This window comes from Haliotis rubra, unplaced genomic scaffold, assembly GCF_003918875.1.
Source record: "Haliotis rubra isolate DU_JTF1 unplaced genomic scaffold, ASM391887v1 Scf240, whole genome shotgun sequence".
Taxonomy (NCBI): Eukaryota; Metazoa; Mollusca; class Gastropoda; order Lepetellida; family Haliotidae; genus Haliotis; species Haliotis rubra.
Window position 1 is genome coordinate 110,398 of NW_025766448.1, and position 21,635 is coordinate 132,032.

General features: G+C 42.9%; 2 protein-coding genes across 2 annotated transcripts in view; one reads left to right on the forward strand and one right to left on the reverse strand.

Moving 5' to 3' along the window:
- Positions 1-21,635, reverse strand: part of LOC124278723 (phosphatidylserine lipase ABHD16A-like) — a 79,909-nt gene that overhangs the window by 20,982 nt on the left and 37,292 nt on the right. The gene's annotated exons all lie outside the window — the stretch shown is intronic.
- Positions 3,762-5,258, forward strand: LOC124278699 (scavenger receptor class F member 2-like). Its single transcript, XM_046714470.1, has 2 exons — positions 3,762-3,857; positions 4,048-5,258. Exons 1-2 carry the CDS (start codon positions 3,788-3,790, stop codon positions 5,232-5,234), a joined length of 1,257 nt encoding a protein of 418 aa, XP_046570426.1. The 5' UTR covers positions 3,762-3,787; the 3' UTR covers positions 5,235-5,258.

The following is a 21,635-nucleotide window of genomic DNA, read 5'->3' on the forward strand; positions in this document are numbered from 1 at the left end:
TTACCTGTCTGGCATAATGAACTGACCCAAAGGAGAGCTTACAGGGTGGAGCATACAGTGAGATTAAGCTGCAGAGAATACAGATGAGATGGGATTAAGATTATGCTGTTGTTATTTGGGTTTTAATAATTAATTTTAAATAATTGAGATGAATTAAATGTTGAATTAGGTTTTTTTGGCTTCCTGATGTACATAGTGAGTAGACAAATTTTGCAAATCATAATAATATCAGTTGTAATAGTGTTGGAGATAGTAAAGTGAGATAAATAATTTTATATGATTTTGGGTGGTATATACGAGGGGCGTTCAAAACGCAGTCAGCCTAACTATATTCGCGATGTCCGATGTTTGAAAAGCTTCCATATTATTTTGAAGAAATTAATAGCAAAACCATATCCAAAATTTCACATATCACAACCCATTAGGGTATAGTATTTATTTTTTTTAAAATGGAAAAAGTGAAAAACGATCTGTCATTTGGTACCTCTTGGATAATGGTATGCCCTCAGATAATATCATATAAGATATGTTCTGTATATAGTCTGTTTGCAGTGAAAACGTACCGATGAATTTCACTTTAAACAAAAAAGTAAATCGAATAAAGTGAAAATAAGATTGCGAATCCTCATAATTTTACCTTGCCAATTGAACATTTAAATCTCAGAATTTTATTCAACTTAGGATAAAAAATGTTTAACAAACGATCATGATTTCAAACCTCTATTATTGGTTTGTATTACAAGGGGGTATGCACATTAAATGAAACACCGAGAACAAGTATGGTTGGTCTAAGTTCACGCTCATCCCGTACCGCACGTGCATTTGTTTCACTGTTCCAACAATTACGTTTACCCCCTTGTAATACAAACCAATAATAGCGATTTGAAACTATGATCGTTTGTTAAACAACTTTTATCCTAAGATGAATAAAATTCATCGGTACGTTTTCACTGCAAACACACTATAGTATTGGATGACTACCCGTCATAATCAACATTCAAAGATTTGCATTGTTTGATTTACATTTAGGGGGGGGGGGCTGTTTTTCAAGGACACCCCGATTTTAATCTTTCAAAAACTGTGTCCAGATATTCAAGCTGGTACTGTTTACAATGTATTGAGAGCTGACATTTGTGTGACCATTCAGTATTTAGTGTAAACTGTCACAATACCTGTTTAAACTCAGAAATGACCTCTATCTGGGCTGTATGTATATACCGCCCGAGAACAGTAGATACTCGTCGATAGAACACTTCAGTCAGCTCGAAGATGATATTATCAACTACTCGAACTATTCACAGTATTTATGTGTTACAGGTGATTTTAATGGAAGAACCAAATCCCTTTCAGACTATGTCATAATAGACGATTTTCTATGTGAAAATGACCAGAATGACGGTGAATGCCTTTACTCCAATGTTGAGGTGCTTGAGAAGACTACTACTACTACTACTATTACTACTACTATTACTACGACCGCTGCCGCAGCCGCTGTCTGTGCTGGTGCTAGTGCTAGTGCTGTTTCTGTCGCTGCTGCAAACACACCCGTTATGATTCTGGGTAGAATTGGTTTCCAGCAACCCATGCTTGTTGTAGGTGGCTTGACTGATCGTATTCCTGACAGACAGACAGATATGATGGGCAGATAGACAGACAGATATGGTGGGCAGACAGACAGACAGATATGATGGGCACACAGACAGACAGATATGATGGGCAGATAGACAGACAGATTTGATGGGAAGACAGACAGACAGGCACGGTGGGCAGACAGACAGACAGATATGGTGGGCAGACAGACAGACTGATATGATGGGCAGACATACAGACAGATATGGTGGGCAGACAGACAGACAGGCACGGTGGGCAGACAAACAGACAGATATGGTGGACAGACTGGCACGGTGGGCACACAGACAGACAGATACGGTGGGCAGACAGACAGACAGGCACGGTGGGCACACAGACAGACATATATGGTGGGCAGACAAACAGACAGGCACGATGGGCACACATACAGACAGATATGGTGGGCAGACAGGCACGACGGGCACACAGACAGACAGATATGGTGGGCAGACAGACAGACAGGCACGGTGGGCACACAGACAGACAGATATGGTGGGCAGACAGACAGGGACGCTGGGCAGACAGACAGGGACGGCGAACACACAGACAGGCGACAGGGACGGAGACAGACAGACAGACAGGCACGGTGGGCACACACACAGACAAGCACGTAGGACAGACAGACATGGACGGTGGGCACACAGACAGACAGATATGGTGGGCAGACCGACAGACAGGGACGCTGGGCAGACAGACAGGGACGGCGAACAAAAGGAAGACAGGGACGGGGAGCACACAGAGAGGCAGACAGGGAAGGAGGACAGACAGACAGGCACGGTGGGCACACGGACAGGCATGTTGGGCACGTAGACAGACAAGCACGGTGGGCATGGGGGACAGACAGACAGACAGGCACGGTGGCCACACAGACAGGCAGAAAGACAGATAGGCGCGGTGGGCACACAGACAGACAGGCACAGTGGGCACACAGACAGGCACGGAGGACAGACAGACAGGCACGGTGGACACACAGACAGGCATGTTGGGCACACAGACAGACAGGCACGGTTGGCATACAGACATTTAGAGAGGCACGGTGGGCAAAAAGACAGGCACGGTGGACACACAGACAGGCATGTTGGGCACACAGACAGACATGTTGGGCACACAGACAGACAGGCACGGTGGACACAAACAGACAGGCACGGTGGGCACACAGACAGGCACAGTGGACAGACAGACAGGCACGGAGGACAGACAGACAGGCACGGTGGGGACACAGACAGACAGACACGGAGGACAGACAGACAGGCACGGTGGACACACAGACAGGCATGTTGGGCACACAGACAGACAGACATGTTGGGCACACAGACAGACAGGCACGGTGGGCACACAGACATACAGGCACGGTGGGCACACAGACATTTAGAGAGGCGCGGTGGGCAAAAAGACAGGCGGACAGGGACAGACAGACAAGCACGCAAGCACGCATACGGTTCTGACGTCATTGTAGTTGAGAACAGTTCTTGAGAACTTAATTCATTATAACGGGTCGCAATAAGGTGAAACATATATTTTATAATGTTAAGTAACTGTAATTGCTCAGTGAATGTCGCATAGATTAATTTGGGCCAACATACCTGTCGCGAGTGTAATCTACAATACAACCTCCACACTATAAGTAGGTCAGTGATGTATTCCTGATGACTCACTGCAGAACTTTTGTGTTGCTTTGTAAGGGACATTGTCGTGTTGCCACAATGAGGCAAACTTAACGAAAGCGCGACAACGCCACAATGTCCGTTCCTGGTTTATCATACGTTATTTTTGGAAAACTAACTTACACTCAAGTGTAACAGTGTGTCTATATGGGAACAGGAGTAGACCCCGCCATGGGATTCCTTTTACAAGCCTGTTACCTGTATGTACTGCTTTTCCACAGTGTTATCAGGTAGGTACTTAGTTCTCCTACTTCTATTGCCTCTTAAAGAAGTCTTCATGCAGACATTGTATACAACCTACCACTGGAAGCATAAAAGCATGTCTACATCTGTGATATTGCGACAACTTGTAACGTAGTTAGAGAACATGCGTTCTTCTCCACTTAGTCCACTATTGCTTGTTAAGAAACAAACTTGCTTTCCCTTCAGGTAATCCAGTTATCTTTTAATCCTTATACCTGTTTTCATCATTAGACCACGTGTCCCCTGGAACAATGAAAGGCGGACAGATCCTGTCGCTTGTGGTGCTGATCTCTGCCCTGCTTGCTGTGACACACTCTCTTGGTAAATACACGTATATAATGATACAATGGAATTGTATTCACCATGGTTATTGCATTACAAATGAAACGAAACTGAAATTTGTGGAAGTTAAATTTGTCATATTCATATGGTTTCCTAAATACAATACGGGTTATTTTTTCTGACACTTCTAATTTATTACATTTTAAACATACAACATAATTGTTTTCAGAGCACCCAAGTCACGACTCATGTAACACAAGTGGGTGTAGACATGGGAATGGTCGTCTTCGATGTCAGTCATGTAAGATCGGGTGTCACGGATCAAACTGCAGCTCTACATGCCAAGGACGTTGTGACGGAGACGGATGTGACAGGTCCACTGGAGAATGTTTCAGATGTAGACCAGGGTTCTATGGACGACACTGCGACACACCCTGTCCACCACGATGTTCCAGCAGTCCGGTAGGTGGCGCTGTCTACTGTCACCGCCATACAGGTGCTTGTTCTGAATCTTGTGGTGGAGGATGGACCGGGCCACACTGTGATGGACGATGTCCACCCAACTGCAAGGCATCAATCTGTCACATACACACAGGAGAATGTCTTGATGGGTGTGATGGAAGATGGACAGGGAACTTCTGTAACATGACATGTGACAACTGTCTGATGGGAAGGTGCAGCATCACGGGGTACTGTCTACATGGATGTGAAGCAGGCTTCTATGGACAGAAGTGCAAAGACAGATGTCAACATTGCTGGACCAGTGGCTGTGACAGACAGACTGGGATATGTGAAGCGTGTCAACCTGGTTACCATGGACACCGCTGCAGTAGCACGTGCCCCGAGAAGTGCTACAAAGGAAGAGATGGACACAAGCACTGTGATCGACATACTGCAGTTTGTCTAGAAGGATGTGAGACTGGGTGGCACGGGTCACACTGTAACAGCCCGTGTAGTACCTCCTGCAAGTCCTCCCTGTGTTACAGCCATGATGGATCGTGCGTGGAGGGCTGTGTTCCAGGGTACTATGGGAAACACTGCCACAAGAAATGTCTCCATTGTAGAGACAATGTGTGTGACCGCCATGGACGGTGTTCAGCCTGTACTGATGGATGGTTCGGAGAGAGATGTGACGAGGCTTGTGGGTGGTGTCTGGATGGTGTATGTGAGGTGAACGGTAGCTGTAGTCGTGGGTGTAAGGACGGGGCGTACGGGAGTCACTGTCAGCACACATGCAGTGGGGGCTGTGTAGCGTGTGATCAGAGGACAGGCGACTGTAATGACGTAGGGTCTGTTGATGCTGTGATCGAACTTGATACGATTGCAAGTACATGCTCCTTAATGCATTCAAAGTATCAAAACGTAATGCCCATTGCGTTTGTACTTGCTTGCTTATCTAATTATTTAGATATATAGGTAGATGCCGGGATACGTAGGTAGGTAGGTTATCAAAATTGTAATAACTGCATTGTCCAGGTGATATAACTGCACTACGTTACTATGTGTTCAGCTAATATAACTGTACTATGTGTTAAGATGATATAGCTGCACCATGTGTTGAGTTGATATAGCTGTACCGTATGTTGAGCTGATATAACTGTACCATGTGTTGAGCTGATATAACTGTACCATGTGTTCAGCTAATATAACTGTACTATGTGTTAAGATGATATAGCTGTACCATGTGTTGAGTTGATATAGCTGTACCATGTGTTGAGCTGATATAACTGTACCATGTGTTCAGCTGATATAACTGTACCTTGTGTTCAGCTGATATAACTGCACTATGAGTTCAGCTGATATAGTTTTATTTTGGTCTGCTGATCAACTGTAATTTGTACAAACCATGAAGAAATGGATTTTTTAGAAAACTCATTTCGTAAAATGAGTGTAGCAGGAGAATTTTCTAAAAAATCAATTTCTTCACCGATTTCGTTTAAATTTGAAATATAAGTTAATCATAGCATATAAAAACAATATACGGTTGCAAAAATCTAGATTTTTATTTTTTAAAATGATTGTCCAAAGAGTGATTCGAACCCCTGTGTTTGAACCCTTGCGATACACCGCCAGCACCTGCTCATGATCGTACCGCTCTTAGTCTTTGTATTCCCCATCGATATGATACGATGTATCAGAGTGCATATATTGTCTCTGTTAAATTGTCTCTGATAAATATACATCTGAGAAGAGAGGTATGAAATGGCTTCCACAAAATACATATTTATGAAAGAATTCTATGAAAAAATTCTTTCATAAATATGTATTTTGTGGAAGCCAATGTTGATGTACCTAGCTAACCCATAATGTAGCTACATGTTTTGGGGGGTTTTGGGGGTTTATTTTGTGTGGTTTTTTTGCTTAGAACTGGAGAATGTCAATATGTACATAGTTTTGCTAGAGCGGATCCTTTCTGACCATCTGTACAGTTGATGTTTGATTTGTGTAATACACAGCTGGATAAGGCTCTATATGCGCCTCAGCTTTAAAACACCATTAGCTTTGTAACATGTATAGACAGTTAAACCATGACATGTCCATTGACTGATTGTTCATTGTGCTATTTGATAAATGTATATTGAATTCTTTAATATGTTATGATTACAATATTGTGTTTGTGTTCATGAAATAAAGATATTGACTTTCATCTTTGGTTGTGTTATTACTGGGTGTGTTTCTACATCTCAAGGTTATAATAATAACTGTAGCTTGTGTATGACGATTGAATCATGTTGAGAAAGAAGAAACCAACCATATATAATACTATTTACACACTTTATTACATATATACATTAATACACTTTGACCATGAGACATATACATTGATATATTGGATACAGTTTTAATTCATATGTGTATTCTTATTAGACACAGGACACATCCATATATGATACAAAGAATGTGGAGTTTACAGTTCATCATGATCTGTATCATCATGCTCAGACATGTCAACAAGTTTTAAATCTTCAGCCTGGCTCAAGTCCACATCAGAGAGAATATCTTTCACGACAGGTTTCATCCACTGAGTGATTTTAGCATCCATTTCTTTGGGGTCCATGTCAGGGTCCAGGGCTGTGATTTTCTCTAATATAGGCTTGAAGAGGGGTCCATATCCAAAATAGCTGGCATAACGAACGGCTATCGCAAGTCTATCAAGAAAAGTAGTTTGCCAGCATTTTTGTAGTTGTTTCTCAACCCATCGTTCATTCTTTCCTTTATCCTCAAAGTCCTCCTTTTTCTTCCAGATGTTCTCCTTACAAGCTTTCAAAGTCTGTCCCCACATGTATTCTAACCCTTTCACTTCTCTCTTTCTTGATCAACATTCTTAGTATCATCAGCTGCATCCAGTTTTACTCGCTTCTGTAGAGGCTCGCCATCATTCTCAGGACACCAGGTTCTAACATGACGTTGAAGGGCATGATTGTTTTCAAATACAATACCACACTCGTCACAGGAAGGCATGTTTTAGTCTTCTGAGTAAAGCGTTCGCCACTATCTCAGAGATGTTCACCCTTTGAGCGTCAGGAGTCAAATGACGCAGTGGCTCAAGTTGCTCCTCTTTTATAGACTGGATCCCAGTTTTGCTTTGTCTTGATTCTGGTGCGGGATATGGTATATCTCCTTTTGGTATTTCTGGGACTGAGGGTATGTCAGCTTTTGTGACTACATTAGGTGTAGTCTATCTGATTCAAGACTGGTGGGTCGTAGGTCGATAGTCAGATTGCCATGGGGCTTTTGAACAGCTGTCTCATACACTGACATAAACCTATCATCAGTGTTGGGGAAGATACGTCTGGCAAACAATTGGACTTGTAGCCTATACACAGGAGAGTTAAATAGAGTCACATGGTGGGGAATTCAGAGCGATGTCATGTGACTCCTTCCCCCGCGGAAATAAATTTTGTAGCAGCAGAAAGACAATAACATTTTTTGGGACGAGAAGTTCGCGTAAATAACTGACTGACACGTTTATCATCCTTAGCTTCACACATCATGTCATCCAACACCATCATGTTGTTATTTCAAGCATCCAAGTAGGTATCGTCAAGTACATTGTAAGGAATTCCTTTCACAAACTTCACATGGGGCAACTGTTCACTGATCACCTGGTACAGGGGCTGCCATTGGGTATAGCACCAGATAATGTGATTAGGTGCTGGCTGTATACATCCCTTCATGAGAAGGTTACATATAAACATAGATTTACCACTGCCAGTAGGGCCCACAACAACTGCATTAGAGGGGATGGTAAACTTGAAATGTTCTTTATCATTGAATTGATTGTGGTTTCGCTGTTGCTTATACATTGAGTTATGCGGCGGCGACGGTAATTGTGTCTGCGGCAGTGGTAATTGCGTCTGCGTCTGCGGCGGTTATTGTGTCTGCGGCGGCGGGGGGTAATTGCGTCCGCGGCGTGGCGGCGGTGGATTTTCATAATCATTTATGTGCTTATGTCTCCTGTGTCTCAGCATAACACCCTTCCTTGAAAACCGTCTCTGACAATCTGGACATGTTGCTTCCATGGTGGTTCTGTATCCAATGAGAAGTGCATCACATCTATCCTTATTTATACACCCTGGAGGTCCTGCTCTGGGATCCAGCTGTTGAATTTCTTAGGATAACCCATCCATTTAACATACACCTCTTTTTCTACAAGCTCTCTTCCTCTTCTTCAAGACTTTCTCAACGCGCCACATGGTGTCTGCAGACTTATAGGCTTTCTGAAGTTCATTCGAATAAAAAGTACCTGTGATTGGATCCTCAGCCATGTCCTTGACTTTATAGACTGGTATCCCATCCCTGTAGTATCGTCTGCTAACAATAAAGATTTCCTCCGTCCATTTCTCCTGATAGTCACGTTGAAAGACATGTCTCAAATGTGACAGTCGCACCTGATCCCCTACTTTGAATTTAAAGGCTTTCCGTCTTCTTTCATTCATCTTCTCTGCTTTGGGTTTGACTTGTTTGTGCAGTGGATCAATGTACTGTTCATTTCAAACAACAGATTCATTGTTTGTGTTGATATCAATGGGTGAACGTTCATTCAGCGACCTATGAGGTCTCTGGTTATAATCTTTCACCAAGTCTTGCAAAACATCAATATAATGGTATGATTGTTTGTAAGTAAAGTATCTGTACATAGTCGCCTTAAGGGTTCGTATGACTCTCTCGGCATAAGAAGCTTTGGTTTCATTCTGAGTGACATAGTAGGTAATACCCTTGTTGGCTAAATATGATCTCATTTTCTTGTTATCAAATTCACGACCTTTGTCGGATCTGATAATCTGTGTAAGAGTAGCACGAGCAAATATGTTCTTTATGGCCTTAAGGACTGTGTCTTGTGTTTTATTATTAAGGGGTTCCACCCATAGAAATCGTGTGAATACATTGATAGCTTTCAATAAGTATTTTACACGGTCATTGTCAGAGGCTATATTGGAAACAGCAGCCAAGTCTATATCCCACCGATCGTTCAAACAAGTTGAGATCACTCTGTTCCACTTGAACTTGTACCTAAGAGGTCGCTGAAGTGAATAGGCATCTTGAGAACCGAGCCACTTTTTGATGTGATGTAAGCTGATATTAATTTTCCCTTCCTTTTTCAGCATGTGATATAACTTAGTTGAACCCGAGAAGGAAGCTGGGTGTTTGGGATTTAAGTAAATGCTGGACAAATACTCTTTCCATCCTTCAGCGGGCATGGTGAGAAGACAAAGGGGAGGGGAATGACAACCATTATTGGCATGAGTATATATAGGGACTCTTGACTTCTGATGTAAATACGAAACTACGTTTGAATAATGTACTTGCATCTTATATGTTACTAAGCTTCTAATATCGTATATAAGCATGCTATTCGCACCCGTGTGGCCATGTTGTATAATAACATGTATACGCGTATTCCTAAGGCTATGAAAACAGACATGCATGAACAAAAAAATATATATATGTATATAGGTATCATATCTTAGATGACAGGCAAAGAGACATGCATTGAGCCATGCATAAGCCATGTGTGTTCTGTGCTGACTTATAGATTAGGGATATTGTGGTACCATGTTTGTTTTTTACCAACAAATACTTAAAAGACAGGTCCACACATATTTCATGGAACAATATATACTGAGCATTGATGTATGTTATAAACATTACAACATGTACCTAAAGTAGGGGCTGCACCCTGGGTGTGTGATATGATATGTTATGTCTATTGTTGACCGATTGTTTCAGCGTTTTATGTTTAGGGAGGAAATTGTATCCTGGTGCATTCTCCCAGAATAGTAAATATGCCATCACTTCACACCCTGTAGCCTTGTAGTTTTCATTACTGAAGATCACCAAATCCCATGCTACTGCACTGAAATCTCCCGTGTTGATCGGGGATAGAAGTGGCCTAAGCAACCCAAGCTGTAAGAGGCGACTTACCGGACAGGGTGGTCTCTGGCCGCGGCTCTGTGAGGGCATTCAATCGTCAGTTTATGAACAACGTTGATAGAAGCTACTTCAACAATTACCACGGGATCCCCGTCCTGAGCATCGTCGGAAAGGTCTTCGCCTGTTTGGTCCGAAAGGGATTACAGACACTTGCTGTTATGGCGTATCCCGACGCGCAGTTGGACTTATGGCCTAACGGTCCACGGTCTACACGCCCTGCTCAATTTACCAGTTGTTGGAAAGGACAAGCATCTATCAGCCTTACAAAAACACTCGACGTTGTTTGCACTGTTTGCAGGTCATTTCAAACTGGCATAAAGTTAGATGGCTCATCCTCCGACTCTTTTGTCATCATTAGTGGAGTACAACAAGGCTGTATGCTCAGCTCATCCTGTTTCGAATCCTCATCCCAGTCCTGCTAATTATTATTGGAAAAATATAGAACCTCTTAACTTTCATATGAGCCTTGTGGACTTTGGACAAAGTCATAAGTAACACTTACCATCATGTTCAGGTTCCAGCCTGTATCGTAGACAGACAGTATTAGGTACCCCATAATGCAACAACAGGCAGAAAGTCACACATGCTTGATATCACGCTCGGACACCTGTCTACCATTAAGATGCAACATATGAAATTTGGTTTGTCTACGTACCGGGCGGACAACCACGCAGTTACTTTTCCCGTTGTGGACCCGGGGGTATAGTTGGTCCACCAACCCGTTTGCCGTGGGTTGCACCCCTGTGTCGGTGGAGGACGGGAGTCTAGTGGTTGAGGGCACTGGGAGCCTTGAACCGTGTTTCTTTCATTTCGCCCCTTACTTCACCTAGACCGGTGGTAGAATTGGCCCTATTCTATCAAGCGGCTGGTCACGCCGTGCCCTGCGCATGGAAACATTCAAATGTATATTAATGTACATTTATATAATGTTGAAATTGAATGTTGTATTTCAATATTATATTATTATATCTATCTGCCTAGATTCCTATGCCAGAAGGCGGTGGCTCATGGGCCAATCTGGTGATAATGACCTCCAAATGATGTATGTCTCCAACTTCTTGTCACGGGCCGAACCAGTCTGACATTGGGTTGGTAGATAAATGCAGCCATTTGTGTTGTTTTTGCTGGAGTATAACACCCCTGTATCTCTGGTGTCAGCATCTTGGATATCCGGTGCATATTGACACTGTTCTTGTTGACACGCCATGGTGGGTGGGGAGCAGGGGTGCTGAACCATATTCTTTCCATTATGACAACACAACTATCTGGTTCACCAAGAAATGAAAAAAAGAGACGAATCGACAATGTTGATGAATCTTTGAGAACTGTTCCCTCAATTGCTGATTCCTGGGCTCGTTTCCTGTTGATAGAGGCTACTGATTTCCTACCGATCACACTAAATCCTTTCGCTATTTCCAAGGCTGTTTCTGGAATTTGTGGGGACGTTAAAAACGTCACCCGTCTCCGTAGTGGTTCACTTCTGGTGGAATGTGCACGGAGACAGCAATTTCTCAATCTTTTATCGATTAAAACATTTGCTAATGTTGAGGTTGCTGTGTCTGTGCACAGAACTTTAAATTCCTGTCGTGGAATCATTCGCGACAGAGCTCGTTGTCTGTCTGATATGTCTGAGGAGGATATTGCTGCAGAACTACATGATCAGGGTGTGACAGCAGTCAAACGTTTCACGTTCAAGAAAGAAGGTAACATTGTGCAAACAAATACTTACCTCTTAACGTTTGCTCGTGCCTCATTGCCGCAGTCTATTAAAGATGGATACATTAATATCGGAGTGGACGTGTATGTCCCCTGTCCACTCCGGTGTTACAAATGCCAAAAATTCGGTCAAGGGTCAAACTCTTGTCATGGCTCTGTGATTTGTCATCGATGTGGCGAGAGCCACGACAGCATGGACTGTGACAAGAGTTTTAAATGCGCTAACTGTCATGGTCCACATGGTGCCTCATCTGAATCATGCCCTGTGTGGCAAAAGGAGTTAAAAATAATGAGACTAAAATGTGAGAAAACCATCTTTTACCTTGAGGCCAAAAAACTTTTTGTAACTGAGGTTTCAACTCCAGTTACATACTCTGCTGCACTCACTCATTCTTCAGCAACGTCCTCTATTGCTTGTAAGACTGACTTGGCTTGGGTCAGGTCAGACAAACCTGTTTCAGCAACTCCACAAACGTCCCCAGTTACTGAACCTATGCCACCAGCCATACAGACTACTTCTTCTCAGACTGTTAGTCAACCTGAGATACAGTCAAAACTAGTACACAAACAGCCTAACTCAGCCAGTTCAGCAAAAGCAAAAGTGAAAAAAATTAAACAGAAAAGAGACACCTTCCGTCCCTTTACCTTCAGAGCTCCCTCTTGAGAACCCATTTGGACCTCTCGACATGGAGGTCACACTGTCCTCACAGGACAAGCGGAGGAATAGCTCTTCCTCCCATTCACGAGGGAGATCTCCAATTGAACCACCATCATGAGTCATATAATTCAGTGGAATTGCAGAGGATTGAAGAATAACTTCAATGAAATACAATTACTCATTCAAGATCTTCAACCGTCAGCATTATGTCTTCAGGAGACTATCATTCCTTTTCCCCTTCAGGCGATAAAGCTACTGGAGGCGCCTCTATTTTGGTACACCAGAGTGTCATTCACAGCCCTGTCACTTTAAATACGGATCTTCAAACTGTTGCTGTTCGTCTGACTCTGCACATTGCTCTGACATTGTGCAGTTTGTATATACCTCCCTCTTCAAATATTCAACAATCAGATCTTCAAAATCTGTATGATCAACTTCCGAAGCCATGTCTCATCATGGGCGATTTTAACGGACACAACCCGCTTTGGGGAAGTGCCCATACTAATAACAAAGGTAAAATCCTTGAAGAATTCATTTCTGATAATAATTTATGTATTTTAAATGACGATTCAGCCACTTATTTACATCCAGCTACGGGAACATATTCTTCCCTGGATCTGTCACTTGCCGATTCCAACTTATATAATGAATTTGAATGGATGGTTCATGATGACCTATGTGGTAGTGATCACTTCCCCACCATTCTCAAAACAATTAACCCTGGTGATGATCCTCCTTCATCAAGAAGGAACTTCGCCAGGGCTGATTGGTCATTATATGAAGCTTTGTGTGTTGAACACTTAAAACATGAAGTATTTGCGAACAGCGAAGATCCTATACAAATGTTTTCTGATATCATCAATGATATTGCTGATCAAACTATACCCAAGTCCTCTGCAATTCCACATATTCGTAAACCATGGTTTACTAATGACTGTAAACAGGCCAGAAAGAGTAGGAAGAAAGCTGAAAAGTATTTTCGCCGACATCCTACTGTCCATAATTTAGATAAAGTTAAAATTTTAAATGCCAAGGCTCGACGCGCATTTAAGCAGAATAAGCGTCAGTCTTGGAGGAAATATGTTTCCAAGATAAATTCCCGTACACCAATTTCAAAGGTGTGGAACATGATCCAAAGAATTAAGGGCAAAGGTTCCAAATCTACTGTTCACCATCTGAAGGATGGTGACAATATATTAACTGGTAAGTCTGACATTGCCAATAAGCTTAGTGAAACTCTCGCCAAACACTCTTCTTCGTCAAATTACGTCCCTGAATTTCAACAATATCAGAAACAACAGGAGAAGAAGAGAATCAATTTTAACTCAGACAATGGCGAAGACTATAATGAATTATTTTCATTACATGAGCTACACACTGCCCTTGAGCAAGCTCATGATACAGCAACAGGAGCTGATAACATACACTATCAGCTCTTGAAGCATTTACCGGAATCATGTTTGGAAACTCTTCTAAATATTTTTGATACAATATGGACTTCCTCCTTCATGGCGTAATGCCATTGTAGTCCCTATTCCAAAGCCTGGCCGGGATCATACTGATCCGTCTAATTACAGACCGATATCTCTAACTAGCTGTGTCTGTAAAACCATGGAACGTATGGTGAATAATAGATTAACTTGGTATCTTGAAACCAATCTCTAAAACTTTGCCTGAAGGCAAATATTCAATGTGGTTTCAGGAGGGGAAAATCGTAGTACAATTGATCATTTGGTACGTTTAGAATCCTTTAGATTCTCCTTCCCGTCTTCTTTCTTCTCCTCCTTGGCAACTGGTGAGGCCTGAAGTTGACCTAACTCTGACAAAGTTTAAGAAATCTGAAACTAATGAATTACAGTATAAACACGAATATAATCAATTAAAAAGTAAATATAATACATATAAATCCTTATTTACAGATGGGTCCAAGGATGGTGGCGCGGTTGCTTGTGCCACTGTCATTGGGTCCAAAACAATATCTTCCAGATTACCCAATGACAGTTCAATTTTCACAGCAGAAACAAACGCAATCCTAACAGCTCTTAAATATATAAATAGACACCCTAAATATAAACAATGCATAATCTTTTCTGACTCTCTTTCTTGCCTTCAGGCGATTAAAAATATTTCTTGTAAACAACCACTTTTAATAGAAATTATAGAATTATATAATTATCTTGCAACTGGCCAATACGACATCGTCCTCTGTTGGTTACCCAGCCACGTTGGTATTTCTGGGAATACAATGGCTGATCTTGCTGCCAAGGCAGCACTCAACAAATCTGTGACACCACTTCTTATTCCTTACTCTGATTACAAAGCTAGCATTAGAACTTACATCCGTGATCTGATGCAGAAGAAGTGGGACACCCAAGTAGGTATCAATAAATTACATGAAATAAAACCCTATATTGGTTACACCTACTTGGGGTGTCAGTCCAGATTTGAAGAGGTCATCATACGACGATGTCGTATTGGCCACACTAGATATACTCATGAGTACCTATTAAAAGATGAGGATCCTCCGTTTTGTATCCCTTGTGATGAAAGAACCACGGTCAAGCATGTCCTGCTTGACTGTGTTGAATATTCCATCACAAGGGATATTTATTTCAAAGTAAAAACTATGAAGGATCTTTTTAATAATATAAGTTCTCATTTAATTATTGCATTTTTAAAAGAATTAAACTTGTTAACTGATTTGTAAATAGATACATATTTTATTATTGGTAGTTTAGATTAGTAACTGAGATTGTTAGTGGCTGTACCCTCAAAGGGGGTTGAAGTAGTGTAAAATTATTGTCCTCCTGAGAGGGTACGTAAGTCCCAAAACTTTGAAAGTCAGTTTAAACGTACCAGGATTTTAAAACGTAGTATTCTTGTTATTTTAATTTTGGGTAACATTTCTTATAATCGCCAACGACTGAAGGGATGGTGTAAATCCAACTAGGGTCCATGCAGGTGATCTACCTTCTGTTGTTGGCGATCTATAGCCTGTTTTTATATTGTATTGTCCCTATAGTGCTATTAGTTTTAAACTTTCCACGCTAGTTTTAATTCTAATTGTGATATTCTAGTTGTTTTACTGTCCTTCGTCGACAGGTTTTTATAATATCTATATATATTCTATTCCAATGTCAAATGTTCTCGTCACGATATGGCTGAAATATTGCCGATGTGACGTTAAATAATAACTCACTCACTCACTCACTACTGCTAGTACTACTACTACTGCTGCTACTACTACTACTACTACTACTACTACTACTACTACTACTGCTAGTACTACTAGTACTGCTACTGCTGCTGCTACTCTACTACAACTACCTCTGCCGCTGCTGGTGCTGGTTCTGGTGCTGTCACTGCTGCTAGCACACCCGTTATGATTCTAGTTTGAATTGGTCTCCAGCAACCTGTGTTTATTGAACGTGGCTTGATTGACACATGTCATCGTATTCCAATTGCGTAGATCGATGTTTATCATGTCAGTCACTGGGTTATGTGGTCCAGACTCGATTATCTAAAGACTGCCCTCAGATGATGGTGATGGTGTTGAGTGTGGCGTTAAACAAACGAACAAATGTAACAACTCTTCCATTGCTAACTGATAGAGGTATTGGGGTGATTGTATGTCACTTCCAACAGTATCACGCATCACAACATGTAAGGGTTAGTCTGTCTCACAGTCTCTGAACCACACTGTCTCCCTTTCAGCCCGTCCCTTTCTGCAATGCTAAAGCGCTAAGGGAAGCAAGCTATCGAGGACACTAACCCCAACAGGTGGGTTCGAAACATACATCTGACTACTTTCTAATGGGCATTGTGTATTGATGTTGTACAGATGTTGGCAGGTATACCTGTACTAAATCCGTTGTACATATGTTGTATGTGGTGTGTATGTGATGTATATATGTTGTACATGTGTTGTATATGGTGTGTATATAATGTATATATGTTGTACATGTGTTGTATATGGTGTGTATGTGATGTATATATGTTGTAAATATACTTTATATGGTGTGTATCATATATAAAAACTGAACGCCAAAAGAAATGTTACACCTCTGAACATTAGAATATCCTAAAATGTTATATGGATAGAAGACTTTGGTTTGGTATGTTTTAACAACCAATCATGTAACTCTATTGAGTCAAAACATCAGACTGAGGAATTCATTGATAATTAGGATATCGACATGTTTGTTAAGGTGGGGTCCATGGTCCTATTTTCAATCATGTAAAAATTCAAATCAAATGTGTAAAAAACAGTTAAAAATGGGTCCAAATGATATTGTTTATGATGATAATGCATGCACATTCACAAAGAGTGATAAAGTTGGGTTTTGGATATGAAAGAATGGTTGTTTACCGTAAAAAGGGACCCAATGCTGAAATTGGATTTTTGTCTCTTTAAAACACATTCCAACCACTTGAGGTTTAATTTTTGGATCATCATGACTTTCGACTGTTTTAGGAAGAGTCGTCAAACGAGAAAAGACTATTTTCTTCCCTTAGATACTGTAAAATGTTGCCTATTTCCGTCCTTGTATAAGGAAGCATAACGCCTGTACATGTGTTGTGTGTGTTGTACATGTGTTGTGTGTGTTGTACATGTGTTGTGTGTGTTGTACATGTGTTGTGTGTGTTGTCCATGTGTTGTCCGTGTTGTCCGTGTGTGTTGTCCATGTGTTGTCCGTGTGTGTTGTCCGTGTTGTCCGAGTGTGTTGTCCGTGTTGTCCGAGTGTGTTGTCCGTGTTGTCCGTGTGTGTTGTCCGTGTTGTCCGTGTGTGTTGTGTGTGTTGTCCGTGTGTGTTGTGTGTGCTGTCCGTGTGTGTTGTGTGTGTGTTGTCCGTGTGTGTTGTGTGTGTGTTGTGTGTGTTGTCCGTGTGTGTTGTGCGTGTGTGTTGTGCGTGTGTGCGCCCGTGTGTAAACACCAATGTAAAGAATTCAACAAGAAGCACGGCTGACCACTGGCCGCGGCTCTGTGAGGGCATTCAATCGTCAGTTTATGAACAACGTTGATAGAAGCTACTTCAACAACTACCACGGGATCCCCCTCTTGAACATCGTCGGGAAGGTCTTCGCTGTCGCTGCTGCAAACACACCCGTTATGATTCTGGGTAAAATTGATTTCCAGCAACCCATGCTTGTTGTAGGTGGCTTGATTGACACACGTCATCGTATTTAAACAAACACACACACACACACACACACACAAAACTTTCTCGCATGCCTTCCAAATGCACATCAACACTCATGGTGGGACGACTATTCTTTACGGGTGAGAAATGAAATTCTTCAAAGACATTTAGAAGTTGGTGTAGTAATACAAGACAAATCTTATGGATAAAAACTTCTTGGTTTATTTTTCACAACGTTTCTTGACTAGGTTCTTGCCCCTTCTTCATTCACCAGAGGAAGGGGCAAGAACTAGCCCAGAAACGGGTGAGAAATATTAACATATTGTTATATTTTCCTATCCACTTATCCCACATTATCTTTATTACTTTATCACAGCTTTAGATTACAGTTTGATAATTTAATCACAGCATATATTAATTCATGTCAATTAACACAATTGTGTTACATTCAAGCAATAACGTTTCACAATCGGTCACTTCAGGTGGTTAACGTCTAGTGGTTTACATACCAAGCTGTGTTGATTTATAGGTAGGCGTAAGGGTGGACTTTCCTCATCCCCTACTCTTGCCCCCACCGACAGAGACATACACGTTTACAGACAGACAGACACAGTGGACTTACAGGCGGTCGGACAGACAGACAGGATGGACAGACTGAAAACAGATAAACAGACACCACAAGCACACAGACAGATAGACACGGATCGAGGACAGACAGACGGATAGACACGATGGACAGGATGACAGACACCGCGGGCACACAGACAGACAGACACGGCGGGCCGGCAGGCAGACAGACAACGCAGTCACAAAGACCAACAGACAGGCACGGCGGACACACAGACAGACAGGTATGGCGGACACACAGACAGACAGGCACGGCGGACACATAGACAGACAGGCACGACGGACACATAGACAGACAGGCACGGTGGGCACACAGACAGACAGGCACGACGGACACATAGACAGACAGGCACGGCGGACACATATACAGACAGGCATTGCGGACACACAGACAGACAGGCACGACGGACACACAGACAGATAGGCAGGGCGGACACACAGACAGACAGGCACGAAAGACGCCCAGACAGGCACGGTGGGCGGACATACAGCCTGACAGACAGGCACGGCGAACAGACAGACAGACAGACACGGCGGGCGAACAGACAGACAGACAGTCTGACAGACAGGCACCGGGGACAGACAGACAGACAGACAGGCATCTGACGTCACTGTAACTGAGAAAGTTATTGAGTAGTTCATTATGGAGGACTGCGAAAAAGGAGAAACCTATTCATTCCATAACGGTAAGCAACTACACTGTACAATTGCACAGCGAATATCTCATCAATTGCTTTGGGCCAAGGTAACTGTTTACATCGTAAGCTAGAGCGTAACTTCAGTTCCGTTGGAATCCACACTTCAAGCGGGCCAGTGATATATATATTGATTATGTCATCTTACTTGCAAGAACTCACTGCAGTATGACTCATGTATCCTCGTTGGAGATATATTTATCCATACTCCTTTATCTGATTGCCCTTGACGTCGGTTAATTGTTATAACATGTAGGCTGTCACTAGGCTGACACATTTATAACAAGAGGGGAGAAAACAAGTAGTCCGGAAGAATGATTTTAGCAATAAATAATAATAATGATAAATAATACACGGATGTGTACTTGCTTCTAGCCCGCTGAATGAGTTAGAATACAATGTCTTGGAGTCTGTATGATTTAGTTTGCCTAGAGGGTTGTAATGTGTGGGTGCCGTAACCTGTGCGTTTTGTACCTGGGCGAACTTCACCGGGACGTCAGGTCTGTTTGTAGATATAACCGCAGGTAAGCTGATCAGGTAGTTCCCCGGGCATGACAAAGGCAGAATAACCCGGTATCAAGGTTGTCTTGCTGAAAAGCACTTTGATTAACCCCCTGGCTGCCACATAGAAATAACCGTGTTTATTAGAGCGAGACGTTATGAAAACTGCATACATTCGCCTAAAATGTACGTCAAACAGCATCGGCGTTACTCACAATGTTCAAAATCCACACTGTAAAATTTCATTCATTTCCCGTTATGTCATGCTTATAAATATATCAGAGTCGGGCGCCTATGGGACATATATGTCCAAATGGCATCAAGGGGGTTAATCCACTTTTGTATACCCATGATCTTACTCGCCTTATGCATGTACATGAACTCTCGTGGTAGGATACTATTTTTTACTGGTGAGAAAAATTCAATATTGTAATCTTTTATCAGTTAATTAAATTAATATGCTATGAGATAAACTACCACAGCTTTACATTGGTGTATGATAATTTTAATCACAGTATGTATTAATATCTTCTGTTTATCCCATTTTACACAATTTTGTTACATTCAAGCAATAATGTTTCACAATCAGTTAATTTAGGGGTTTAAAGTCGACTTCTGGCATTTGCTTCACATACCGAGCTGTGTTTTTTATATGTAGGTTTATCGGTAAACTCTTCCTCAAACCCAAATCCTACCCCTGCGAACACTGACATATACTGACAGACAGGCACAGCAGACTAACAGACAGACAGGCAGGTACGGTTGGCACACAGACAGACAGACAGGCAATGCGGGCATACAGACAGATAAACAGGCACGACGGGCAGACAGATAGACAGGCAAGGCGGGCACACAGAAAGACAGGCAGGCACGGCGGCCACACAGACAGACAGACAGACAGGCAGGCAGGCACGGCGGGCAGACAGATAGACAGGCAAGGTGGGCGCACAGACAGACAAGCATGCACGGCGGCCACACAGGCACACAGACAGACAGGCAGGCACGGCGGCCACATAGACAGACAGGCACAGTTGGCACACAGACAGACAGGCAAGGCAATTCAGGCACACAGACAGACAGACAGGCACAGTTGGCACACAGACAGACAGACAGGCACAGTTGGCAGACAGACAGATAAACAGGCAATTCAGGCACACAGACAGACAGACAGGCACGATTGGCACACAGACATACAAACAGGCAATTGAGGCACACAGATAGACACACAGACAGACAGGCACAGTTGGCACACAGACAGACAGGCAGACACAGTTGGCAGACAGACAGGCAAGGCGGGCACACAGACAGACATACAGGCACAGTTGGCACACAGACAGACAGACAGGCACAGTTGGCACACAGACAGACAGGCAAGGCGGGCACACAGACAGACAGGTAATTCTGGCACACAGACAGACAGACACGGTTGGCACACAGGCAGACAGGCAAGGCGGGCACACAGACAGACAAACAGGCAAGGCGGACACACACACACAGGCAAGGCGGGCACACAGACAGACAGACATGCACAGTTGGCACACAGACAGACAGACAGGCACAGTTGGCACACAGACAGACAGGCAAGGCGGGCACACAGACAGACAGGTAATTCAGGCACACAGACAGACAGGCACGGTTGGCAGACAGACAGACAAACAGGCAATTCAGGCAAACAGACAAACAGACAGACAGACAGACAGACAGACAGACACGGTTGGCACACAGGCAGACAGGCAAGGCGGGCACACAGACAGACAGGCAGGCAAGGCGGTCACACAGACATACCGGCAAGGCGGGCACACAGACAGACATGCACAGTTGGCACACAGACAGACAGACAGGCACAGTTGGCACACAGACATACAAACAGATAGGCACAGTTGGCACACAGACACAGAGGCACAGTTGGCAGACAGACAGGCAAAGCGGACACACAGACAGACAGACAGGCACGGGTGGCACACAGACAGATAAACAGGCAAGTCAGGCACACAGGCAGACAGGCCAGACATGCACACAGACAGACAAACAGGCACGGCGGCCA

Excerpts from the sequence above, each read along its gene's own strand:
- LOC124278699 (XM_046714470.1), top strand. The coding sequence starts at position 3,788 with ATGAAAGGCGGACAGATCCTGTCGCTTGTGGTGCTGATCTCTGCCCTG. Across the intron at positions 3,858-4,047 it reads TGCTGTGACACACTCTCTTG|AGCACCCAAGTCACGACTCA; the intron begins GTAAATACACGT and ends AATTGTTTTCAG.